This window comes from Centruroides vittatus, unplaced genomic scaffold (genome assembly GCF_030686945.1).
Source record: "Centruroides vittatus isolate TY-2023 unplaced genomic scaffold, ASM3068694v2 scaffold_149, whole genome shotgun sequence".
NCBI lineage: Eukaryota > Metazoa > Arthropoda > Arachnida > Scorpiones > Buthidae > Centruroides > Centruroides vittatus.
This window is the reverse complement of record NW_027122681.1, coordinates 1159725-1172165: the sequence shown is the minus strand read 5'-3', so window position 1 is coordinate 1172165 and position 12441 is coordinate 1159725. Positions and strand designations below refer to the sequence as shown.

General features: G+C 33.0%; 2 protein-coding genes across 4 annotated transcripts; one reads left to right on the top strand and one right to left on the bottom strand.

The window, feature by feature from the left end:
- Positions 1–221: 221 nt before the first annotated feature.
- On the top strand, positions 222–7346 carry Orc3 (origin recognition complex subunit 3). 3 transcript variants are annotated; one of them, XM_067285050.1, is made up of 20 exons: positions 222–338; positions 403–442; positions 2311–2387; positions 2454–2565; positions 2631–2779; positions 3237–3338; positions 3592–3719; positions 3786–3942; positions 4500–4613; positions 4687–4820; positions 5454–5511; positions 5583–5699; positions 5780–5859; positions 5929–6080; positions 6161–6240; positions 6310–6398; positions 6469–6607; positions 6682–6801; positions 6878–6951; positions 7147–7346. In XM_067285050.1, exons 1-20 carry the CDS (start codon positions 306–308, stop codon positions 7247–7249), a joined length of 2058 nt encoding a protein of 685 aa, XP_067141151.1. In that variant the 5' UTR covers positions 222–305; the 3' UTR covers positions 7250–7346. The 3 variants fall into 3 exon arrangements, with proteins under 3 accessions (XP_067141151.1, XP_067141152.1, XP_067141153.1); XM_067285051.1 differs by having other exon boundaries at positions 243–338; positions 2314–2387; XM_067285052.1 differs by lacking the exons at positions 222–338; positions 403–442 and adding an exon at positions 1609–2219.
- Positions 7347–7657: 311 nt separating this feature from the next.
- On the bottom strand, positions 7658–11893 carry LOC136987275 (probable basic-leucine zipper transcription factor Q). The gene is made up of 5 exons (XM_067284987.1): positions 11838–11893; positions 9922–9986; positions 8837–9835; positions 8184–8731; positions 7658–7960 (listed from the first exon to the last, which is right to left on the bottom strand). The coding sequence occupies exons 1-4, from the start codon at positions 11872–11874 to the stop codon at positions 8207–8209; spliced, it is 1626 nt and encodes a 541-aa protein (XP_067141088.1). The 5' UTR covers positions 11875–11893; the 3' UTR covers positions 7658–7960; positions 8184–8206.
- Between the last annotated feature and the right edge of the window lie 548 nt (positions 11894–12441).

Below are 12441 nucleotides of genomic sequence, written 5' to 3'. Positions count from 1 at the left end.
CCAAATCGAGTTGTTTGTAATAAAGTAAGTTGGCATTATTATTAAGCCTTATATCTCTACCAACTGGTAATTTGAGATCATTATTAAACTATTATTGAAGTTTTATTAAAACTGGTAAGACTGCTCTCCTCTAATAATTTTCTAAAACATTCTAGAATACACCAGGCTTGGTATATATATACACACAAGTCTATCCATCTTGTTCATCGGCTTTCTTGAGTTGTACGTTATTTCCAGATTTCGCCGATTTTGGCGCTGCGATCGCTTTAAAGACTTGGCGCGTGTTTACGAAGTAGCAGTAGACAATGCCTGGCGACGATACTATTTCTCTTTCAAAAGTAAGCAAATGTGAATTTAACGGAATTTATATCAAATTTCGTGACATTAATTGCTCTTTTCCAGGGTTGTTTCGTGTACAGAAATCAAAATACGCAAACACGAGGTAGGTTTTAAGATTTAACGCATTATTATAAATTTCTACACCGGTTCGAGATTACAAGTTTGTTCGCTTAATTAACCAATAAGAAAAGAAGTTACGTCAATCTCGATCCAAGAGAAAGTGACACGTGAAGGCCATTAAAACTTCGTATAGAATGGCCTGCTGTAGATTTTAAGTTATAAATGCATGAAAGTTATAAGCAATTAAGAAAGCTTTTTATCTCTTCTAATAAACCATTGACATCCTGCAATGATTCTAGGCCACCCTTATATAAGCAAATACAAGATGTATCATGGGTCTAGGAATGATATTTTATATGGCTATGACTCTTCTGACACGGTCGAGTCTACGGAGCGTGGGACGAGGGAGTGGTTAGCTTAATTAAGAGAGTAGGCTTTGGTGTTAACGATACATATAGCGGAACATCTGTTAACGGTACCGAACGATAGGGTTGTCAGCTTTTAAAGATAAATCTCTCTTAGAATAGTGCACCCTCGTGCACTATTCTAAGAGAGATTTATCTTTAATCTTATGGTATGTTGCTGAGGCGACGAGGACCTCTACGCTACGGTGTGGAGATTGAAAAGAAAGATGCGAGTAAAGTCGTATACGAACTGAAAAATTAAGATGTCGAATTTCGACAACCGGTGCTACCGATTGCCTCTTTCGAGTAACAGAATAATAGAATGGGTGATTGGTCACATCCATTGTAGGTGTTTGATGCCGTCTTAATTTTGCTGCCTGCATGTGTCTAACTTAATCGTATCTGAAAAAAATTACAAGTTTCTTTAAATAAACTTGTTTAGGTTGTTTATTGTATGAATAGTAATGCACACATATTTCACTTTCATATTTTTGATTAAAATATTTTTTTTTTTTTTTTTTTTTTAACTCTTTCCACCCTGTGGGCACTAAGAGGGCCTCTTTTAGTAGGCCCATTATGGGTTCGGCCAGGCCCACAATGGCGGCGACCGGGTGGGTGAGGGACGGGGCGCCGACATATCCGAACGGACCACCCCCCGAAAAAATTCCTAGGGGATTTCTATTCGAATCCCGTTTCAGGTATGTTTATCCCGGGTATGAGCATAGTAATGCACACATAGCTTTCACTTCTCATATTTTTGATTAAAATAATTTTATTCTTACAATATTGTATTGTTTTTATACACTGTACTCTCTTAAGACATGAATGGATGGAAACATTTGTGTACCATAAACAACCTCCCAGATGATCTTGTCACTTTGCATAAGGGAGCATAATTCACCAATCCCAAGGATGCTCTCTTAAGTGAATTCGACTGTAAGTAGTAACTGCACAAAGTCGATTCCACTTGATGACAACTGGCCAGCCGAGACAGTTGAGGTGTAGACCTACTGCTCGAATCTGGAAGACCAATTCTTTGAGATATGTTGGGGAGCCTATCCCTCGCAATCTGGCTGCTCCTATTGTGGATCTGGCTTAACATGCAGCAGGTGTGGAAAAATGGCTCCGGTGGTGCTTGAAGAGCAAAAAAAGAGGCAAAAAAACAAAATGGCTTGTGACGTGTCAATAAAATTAAAAGTTAAATTATATTGAAAACTTTAAGAATAATTATTTAGAACAGTCAAGTTTTTATAGTAGAGTATAGTAATAACAAAATGATCATCTTAAAATTGAGTTACGCTTGGTTAAATGCGACAATCACTATCATCATCACAACTTTACTCTAAGTATCTTTAAATAGAAAGTTAATTAATGTTAATTACAAAATCCGTGCAGTTGTGGGAATTGTGTTAAGAAGTTCGGTTCAGTTTATCGTTTGCAAGCAGTCGTAGAGAGTAATTAGTTTGAATTTCTTAGGCAAACGTAATTGAATTTTGCATTTAAACAGTAGCAAAAGAAGAAAACTGGAGCAAGAGACGCGAGTTTTACGAGACGATGTGGGCAAGGATAGAGTCGGAAATAGAGGTAATATTATTTATAAGTAGCTGTTTTCGTGATTAGGTACGTTTAAATTAAAAGATTCTATTTTAGAGCATTCAAGAAACCGCTCATAAGAGTATTATTAAAGACATTGTGAAATTTGTCAAAAGAGGGACGACTTTGAGACAACTTTCGGAGATTCCGACCTGTGCCATAGTTTTAGGTAAGACTAACGAAATGGTGTTTCTATAAATGTACGAAATTTTACCTACGGTTTATTTTAATTAGGTGTCAACACCCCCGATCACTCCCAATTTTTTAATCTGCTGTTTAGGGAACTAGAATCGTTAACGACTCACGTGATAATTTTAAACTCTAGGGACTGCTCGAACATTGCAAGTATGGTCCAGAAAACTGTAACCGGTTTTATTAAAGATGTAAGTATATGTCTAAGTATTTAAAAATTTAGATTTTGTAAATTTAATTCAAACTCTTTCGGAGTGAAAACTTTTAGAAAACAGTACTTTTGGGTTATGTGCTGCAGCTGGGTAGTGAACCTGACATATCTAGGATAGACCACACATGAAAAATTCCCGAGTTGCTTGTCTGGATTTGATCCTAGAGTGATAGGCCGACATAAATACCTTGGCCGTCCAAATGAGCGGCAGCACTCGGTGTTCTTGGATCATCTTTTCAAAGTATAAACCTGTCTGATCACCAGAGTGTAAGGCCAACGATGTTTCACTTTGGCGATTGGACGGGAATTGATATTTTTGGCACAACGTGGCCACTGCCTCGTAAAAGTTTTTATTCTGAGAGAAGCAGTTTAAATTGGATTTTTCATTCAAGAAGCTTCCATAACAAGTATTATTATCTGATTTTTTACATGTTTAGAATGAATGGGACGAGAGTTCTCAATTGACAAAGTATAATTACACATTTTCTTTATTAGAATCATGGTATATGTCAAAAATTCAATTAAAACAGTTGCCAAAGGTATGTTTATAAAATTTTCTAATTATTTACTATTTGCATTAAGTAAACTGTGAATTTTTAATAGTTAAATGAGCTTAAAATATATAAGGACCAGTACATAAGTTTGCTTCTTGATGCAAGTAACAAAGTGAATGTTTGTTGTTTCATTTATTTCCTGTTGTTGTGTGCAATTCTAGATAATGGATTAAAACATCATTAATTAATTAATTTTAATTGCATTTATATAAAAATTTTTAATTACAATTATTTACAGAAATGTAAATCACCAAGAAAAAAGAAAAAGTTGGAAGAGTCTATGGTTAATCCGCCGCTTGTAATTGTCTTAGACAAATTTGAAACTTTTAATTCCGATATCGTAGAAAATTTTATCCTCGTTTGCAAGTACGAATTATTATTATATTTATACAAAATCACTGTTTTAATTATTTAAAAAACAATATTTTTTAGTTCTTACGTCGATAAACTTCCCTTGGTTTTAATTTTTGGAGTTGCAACTGCCATGACTACGGTTCACACTTCTTTAACTCAGAAAGCCTCCTCCTGTTTAGCAATAGAATCATTTTATTCACTCTCACCTGTTGATTACCTGTCACAAGTTCTACAGGTATATGAGTTCTTCTGAAATTAATACTGCCATTTTAAATTACTGTATAATTATGTTAATTATTATCCAAGAAGTGCATGATGTACACCACTCGATAGAGTAACTGCCTAAGTTTCGTATCCTGTCTGTATTTGAATGTCTCGTCTACTGCCTTTAGAAAGTGCCATAAAGAAAAGTGGCGACTCTGCAACACGGAAGGTATTTTGCATTCTGCAGTTTGCAAAGTTAGAATTACTTGTCATCATGCAACACGAGTAATCTGTGGGAGGAATGACGACAGATATGCCGTGGCAAGCATAAGAAGAATTTGAGGTTGTAGTATAGGTTGGAATGTGCCATGCGACAAGAAATCGTAATGGGCAAATGTGAAATTTGGACAGTTTTTCAATGTTTTAGTGCTCATTACGATGTTCGTAGATAATAATTAACACGATTACGATAATTTAAAATGGTAGCATTCTCTTTGGAAGACCCTATATATTGTATAATTTTAACACTTATAAGAAAACAAAGAAATTATGATAATTTTTGTGCAGGTTTAAAATTTTTCTTTTCAGATTATCATGAACCCCTCTTTGCCGTTCAAAATGGGACCGAATGTATTTAGATTAGTAGTCGATTACGTCCTCTTCTATGATTTTTCTGTTACAAATTTGAAGCGTCTTCTAAAGGTTTATTTTTTTATTCTTCATTTAGTAAGATCTCTCTTTAATTAAATTTTTATAAGCTTAATTTATTTTTCAGTTTTGTCTCTTTGAACATTTCTATGAAAATAAGGCTTCTATACTCTGCTGTAATGAAAATACAGTAGCTGATAATGTGAGAAAATTGTCGAAAACAGAACTAGATGACATCATAGCATTACATTCTATCAAAAGGTAAGCTTTGTTATCTGTAATTTAATTTTATTAGAATTTCTTTTATTCTGTCTTATGGGCTATAAGAGGGAGGGCCTTTTATTACATCCATTACCAGTGGTGTAGCGAGAGGGGTGCAATGGGGTGTATCATGCACCGGGCACCCAAATGGTCTCCAAGACAAACTATGTGTTTTTGGAGGGGGGAGGGGGGCGCCAATAAAGTGTCGTGCACCGGGCGCCAGTTATGTTCACTACGCCACTGTCCATCACTGATTTGGCCAAATCACAATGAGGCATGTCTTGATTTATCTGAGACAAAATTTGAAGTTCTAACCTTGACTCGAGTCTGGGTACACAAAGCGACAGGCTAACACCTTTACTGGCTTGCCTACTCCATGAAATTTACCTGTGGATGAGTGGATAAAACCACCGAACAATAGTAGTTGGTCTTGGGTTTTTGCCTGCCCAATGGTCACTTAGAGTTTTTGGGTTTTCTTCATGTGTCTAACACCTAAACGGGCCAATTTCTCATAGAAACTCCTCCCGAGAGTCATCTCTTTGGCATATCATCATTGCATGGCCTTATCCCGTCAATTTATACATAAACCACTATGCAATTTCGTAAAATTAATAGCAGTTATTTTGCTTGCAGTCGTCTAGGTGGTTCGAGACCAAACAACAGGAGAACTCCAATAAAACAAAATATTCAGGTTTGAAAATTCTATAATTTAATAAATTATTGTTAAAACTGTTATAAAATAGTTTCTTTACTTTTCCATAGAAAATTATTATAGATTCTTTACAAAACATTCATACAAATGCATCCGAGATCGATTGTTTAATGCCATGTTTACACGGATTAGTGAAAGATATACCAGGACAACCTTTCGGTAAACAAGTAAGAATTATTTTTATAATTATTAGAGTTATTATATTTTTAAATTAACCAAAAGTTTTAATTACGTTTTTAATCGATAGATTCGAGAACTTTATCAATTAATTCTCGAAAGAGACATATCAACTACTGAAGAATTTGAAAAATCTTTTAAATTATTTGGGTTTGTGTTTTTTAATAAAATGTATTTTGTTTTTTTATTTTTATTTTTAACGGAAAAAATGTTATTTAGCATGATGTCGACGGAAGACATGGCTAGAAATTTGGAAAATTTTATATGTATTCTGAATGAACAGTACAATGGACGAAAAGTAGAATCATTGGTAAGGATTGGAACAGATATACAAGATTATCTCGAAAAATTGAAAAAATTGCCCGAGAATTGTAAGTAATCATCATAATTAATTAATGATAATTAACGAAAGCAGTCGTGACTGAAACATAATATTTTAAAATCTTTTCAGTGCCTATTAATGTTGAGGAAAAAACAAAATCAATTATGTTAAATTGGGGTAAAATGACCAGTAGATCACAATTGAAAGAGGTAAGATGACGGTTATTTAATTAAATTATAGAGTTAATTATAATTAATTAAATTATTTTGTCGAAAAAGAAACTTAAAGATCTGGTTGAACATAAGAAGGAGACGCCTCAAGAAGTATGGTGTAATGATTTAATTAGTTATTTGAAAAGAGTTTTTGGGTAAGTGTTCTCGATAACTGAATTAAATAGATATGTAAAATTGTATATAACTTAAAATTATTAAATTTAGCAAGCTTACGAGCCCTTCTAATCTACCGCTTCACGAAGTGTTTTATTTTGATGATGTCGCAGCTGTGGAGAGGCATATGCTGCCTTCGCCGAGAGCTGCACTACAAAATGCTTTACGACATCCACATAATTATCTTCAGGTAAACGTTATATATAATTGTAATAATAATAACAATCAGCTTATAATTTCAATGCTAATTAATTTATCACTTAGTGTTCTTGTTGCAAGTTAAAAGATTTGGATGAGGTACCATCATCGTTACCAGATATATGTATTGCATATAAACTCCACTTAGAATGTGGTCGACTGATTAATCTTTACGACTGGTTTCAGGTATTAAATTTAAAAAAATAATAATAATTACACTAAACACATTGACATTAATGCTATAATTTGGTTATATTCTTAGTCATTTTGTATGATATTACAAAAGAAAAAACAGAGAAAAGGTAAAAATGGAAAGAAGGAGGATTCTGTTTTATTGTATCCTTTTGTAATTTATTTTTTAATTATCTTTTAAAGATTAGTAAGAATTAAACATAATTACAACTTTATGTATAATGTCGTAATTAACTTTCCATCAATTCACAAACTTAGTATTAAATTAAAATATAATTAATAAGTATAATTAATCGTTTTAAATAACTTTATAGTACTTTATTCCTTAATGGCATATAGTGCAAGATTTATGAATTGTGTAACAGAATTACAGTTGTTAGGATTTATTAAACCCACGCAAAGAAAAACGGATCATATGATGAGATTAACTTGGGGATTTTAATACTTTATATTTTAAAAGTTTTTATAAATTTTTATGATTTTATAAGCGGTAAAACTGTAAATAGAAATAAATTTTATATGCATATATGTTTTTAAAAGTGTGTCGATGGTGTAAAACTTTGATTGAATTAAATAACAAGTATTTCTAATTCTTACATTCATAATAAATTTGAATTTGATCAAGTAATAAAGTGTTATTTGGTAAAAATATCCATTTATATAAATTCCTTTTGATGGAAATCTATAAAATTCATCAATACGAAAATTATTTTCGGCATCGTAGATGACCTATAAAATTTTATGCTCTGAATCTTAAGTGATATCATCAGATTTAATATCAATATAATGTCTTATTCATTGAAAGAAATTTAGAGAAATTTTTCTACTAAAACCATTAAATAAGAAAAATATTTATTTACAAATTACAGACTACTCTACTTATGCGATAGTCTGTTTTTTGATACATATCTTGATGATTTATATACCGTATACAAATGCACTTTATGCCGTGTGCTTATAAAAACTCAAAAAAGGTAATTAGTTGTATATTTTAAAATGGTAATTATTTGCAATTTTTGATGCCTTGTTGGAACGTACTATACCTTTTATATAAATGAGAAAAATGACGATGGTTAATTTGGCCCAAATTACTTGCATGATTATCTCATTTTGCAAAATGGTATAGTTGTGGTGATGTGATTTGGGTACCTGTCTAGAAAAGATTTTGTTAGTATTAACACATATCTGTATACACAAACACGGAATGGCTCAAAATTTGCTTAAGTGAGATATATTTTAAGAACGGTCAAGCTGGTTTGTGATTCAATTGCTTCGTCGGAAGTATAATCACAAATTTGAGGGACCATTCTTCAAATAATGCAATTAACCGACTTTTGAGCCACCCTGTATATCTTTAACTACGAGTAATTACTTACTTAAAATAATTTTTTTCTAAATATTATCCATTATATCTGTTGTAATTTTGGTTGATTTCTCGGGGCAATCCGTAGGTCCTTATATTTTGCCTTTCTGGATCTCTCAGATTCTGAACTGGTGCGGTTACTGCGGACCTGTAAGTCGGAGGTGCGGGTGCAACCGCCGTCTTGTAATCTGCGGGAGACTGGTAACTGTTGGACGGTTGTTGCTGTTTATAAGATGACAGTTGAGGTTGATAATTTCTTGCGGGAACTTGATACGAATTAGGCGATTGAGAATAACCACCAGAAGCTAGCTGTGCTTGGTAATTTTTAAGATTTGCAGCGTCTAGCTGAGTTTTAGGAATGAAAAAGTAAATTGGTTTTTCTTGGGTGGCATTTTTCTTTGGTACTTTATATAACTCGCTATTTCTTGAGAAATATTTTTCTGAGCTACCACAGTCTACGTTATACCACCATTCACAAACAAAAGACAGTTGATTAAAAACAGTTCCATTTGGACACAGGAAACTTCTTATATGACCTTGAGTATCACAGAAATAATACACCTAAAGAAATTCAAATTTAATTTAAAAAAATATAGGAAAGATATTGGTTATTTTTTTTAACAATAAATTGTATATATTTAATATTTTCTTTCAAGGAAAACTAACCTGACATCTTTGTTCCTTATCTGCATAATATCCGGGTAATTTATTAGCACAAGAAAATGTGGTACTTGGTATGCTTGCCATTACGGGATAATCTTTTCCCGGATCTCCTGGAATTCCGCTGACGTCATTATATCCATCATTTTGTTGTTCTTCTTCTGTGTCTCTTTCATTTTCGTTACTAGATGGTTCTTTGTTGTAATTTTGTGGTGGCTGAGCGGGATAACTTTGACTTTGCTGTTGATAGGAAGGTGGTGGACTTTCTAACCGGGATCTCGACGTTAGATATTTGCTGGGTCCTCTATTAGATGGTGGAGGTGGAAAGTATTGTGTCGGATAATTCACTCCCGACGGAGAAGCTTTAGGATTTTCGGGTGCTTTTTGATATCCTTGGTACGGTTGAGTGAATGCAATATTAGTGTAATCCGATTGTTTTAAGTTACCGGAATCCGAATTATACGGTTTTGGAGTGGGTGTCTGAGGACGTTTTATGACAATTCGGGTAACTGGTCGTCTACGTACGGGCGGATCAGCAGTCTGAGCATCGTCCGAGTTTAAATAAGTGACGTGGGCTATGGGACGAGTTGGCCGGGCGTTTCTCGTTTTCTCTGTTTTATATGCCGGAGGTGGTGAAGGTAAGCTAATTGGCTGTTGATTGTAATTTTGAGCTTGTCCACTCTGTTGGACACCTATTTGTAATGGTCGATAGATGACTTGTGGTTGAAAATCATTGGATCCTTGCGGTGCTTGCAGTGCCAAAACCGGATTCACTCCCGGCGGTTGAGCATATTGGCGAAGTAAAAGATAACGTAGGTTTTCTTCGGTTAAACTCTGTTTTTGCTGATTGTTATCTTGTTTCTGGTTATTTTGTCCAATAGTACTTGTTAAGGAATCTTGTTGTGGTTTAATGAAGTGATAAACTACATGGGGACTGTCTTGAGTGGATTGTGTAGATCCCTGATTATAATAATCATAAAGCGGATACTGATTTAAGTAGAGTCTCTGTTCAGGATTTTAAAAGATATTTAATGTAAGCAGCTCCTATTTTTTTAATATATTAATAGTAATGTTTAATAATACTACATTACCTGTTGCTGCTGTTGTTGCTGTTGCTGTTGCTGCTGTTGGACATTCTGGGCTAATGTTCTTGTCCCTTTAATATATATTTTTTTAAAGCAAATTTAATTATTTTCAGAATTTATGAGAATTTGTTCTAAAATTTCCATAATGTCCCCCCCAATGCACATAAATAAATAAAGTCCCGTAGACAATTACTTCTTTTTAAATCCGGTAAGTAAAGATTTAACAAAGAAACAGACACACATTAAATCCTTTTAAAAGTACTTCTAAGGATAGATTAAGAACAAGTAGGTTAATATACTTTAATCAATTTAATTGTTTCAAATTATCAGTCCTGAAAATTCCAACTTTTATTAGGTTAAATCTTATTTATCACGTTTTTATTCCTAAAAATAACTCATACAGACACTACTATTAATAATTCTATTTTAATATTCAAAAGAGAATATATATATATATATATATTTTCTTATGTGAAAAAATTACAGTTGGTTCTATTTAATAATTGTAAATACTAAAAATATACAGAAAGGAATGAAACAATGAATAAAAGACAAGGAAATCCTGAGGCTCTCACGTTCCCCAAATAGGAATTTATCACGTTTATTTTTTTGCGATTTTTCAAAGGGGTTTTTTGATTTTTCCCCCCTTTTTTAATTCCATAAATAGATGGGGAAATACGAGTTGAATTTTTAACGTCTATATTTATTCACGAAAGCAGCATTATCGACCTATATTTGTTTGTTTCTAAAGTTTTAAATAACACTTACTTATTACAAAATAAACAAGTTAGAATTAACGGTAAAAATATCAATTTGTGGCCGACAACTTCCGTATTTTTAACTACAGGAACACGTAGAATATTAAATTGTTTTAAAAATAATACGTATACGAGGAAAATTAAAAGTCACATTCGCACATATTTAGTTCGTGTTAACGTATTAAAAATTCACGGATGATCGGGTATGGACGAGAGTTTGACAAAGGTGAACATCCCCCTCCGTTTAGCGATGCGTGAAATGGTGCACGAAGAATCGATTGGTGAAAACGAATCCTTTCGTGAAGTTTATGGAAACGAGTATCGATGTATATTTATGGAAAGTATCGTGTCAATTGCACGGAATAAATAACAATTGGATGACATTAACCTAAAGTGTCCCGGATATTTAGTTGTTTTCTATGACCTAATAGTTAAAGCGCACAATTATTTTCTACACTACGAAGGACACTAACCTCACTTACACATTTGGTTCACACGAATCGCGATCGGTGTTGTTGCCAAAAATAAAAAAAAAGTAGGGTTGGGTTCGTATGCTTATTTAAGTAAAACTATTCTGCTGTATGGTAAAATTCGTAGAGAAAGTGGAGGAATAGTATTAATATATGGAAAGTTTTAGCTGTTTTCCATGTCTTTTAAAATTGCTACGACTTATACCGCATGTAGTAATGTAAATTCTATAAAAATAAGGTTGAAATTTGTATGAAAACTGCGGCAAAGAGAAATGCCAGCACAAATTAAAGCAATTAAGTAAGCTTAATTGTAATTTATACGAAAAGAACTATTTAAATATTGAGCAATAACGTGGGAAGATTCAACCGTTATAACTTATTTATTTATCTGTATTTTTAAAGATTTTCCCGAACGAAAGGTGCGATATCATTTACTTCGAATTAAAGGTAATTTATATTCGAAAATTCCCAGAATAAAGGTCAAGGCCACCTCGATATACCTTACAGCAATCTGTCTAAATGTATGTACTTTTTTCTTTTTTTTTTTTCTCTCATTTTATCTTGAAGTCATCAATAGAACATAAAACGATACTTATCGGTTGAATGAATTAACAAGATTTAAACAGGATTTCCTTCTACAAACAATGATTTACGTTTTGTATAGATTTTTGTATGATACTGAACAGGAACTTACCGACAAGGACAAGAAGGAAGATGATATTCTTCTGCATTATATTCTTTTCTATCTGTTGACCTAGAAAGAATAAAATGCATTAATGTATGTACTGTACACCCATCTTTTAAAAGCTAAGATGGGTAGAGTAACCCTGAAATTCACCCAAGCTCGCCTGATTATCTCGTGTGTAACGTTAAATTTGTATTCTCCTTAATTGTATTAGCATTTAAGAGGGGGGAAATTGTATTGTAGAAAGCTACCTGTATTTGTATTATTACCATTTAAGAGGGGGGATTGTATTGTAGAAAGCTACCTGTATTTGTATTATTACCATTTAAGAGGGGGGATTGTATTGTAGAAAGCTACCTGTATTTGTATTATTACCATTTAAGAGGGGGGATTGTATTGTAGAAAGCTACCTGTATTTGTATTATTACCATTTAAGAGGGGGGATTGTATTGTAGAAAGCTACCTGTATTTGTATTATTACCATTTAAGAGGGGGGAATTGTATTGTAGAAAGCTACCTGTATTTGTATTATTACCATTTAAGAGGGGGGAAATTGCATTGTAGAAAGCTACAGGTTTAATAATGGCAAAAATCTATGCTACAAACTATTAAT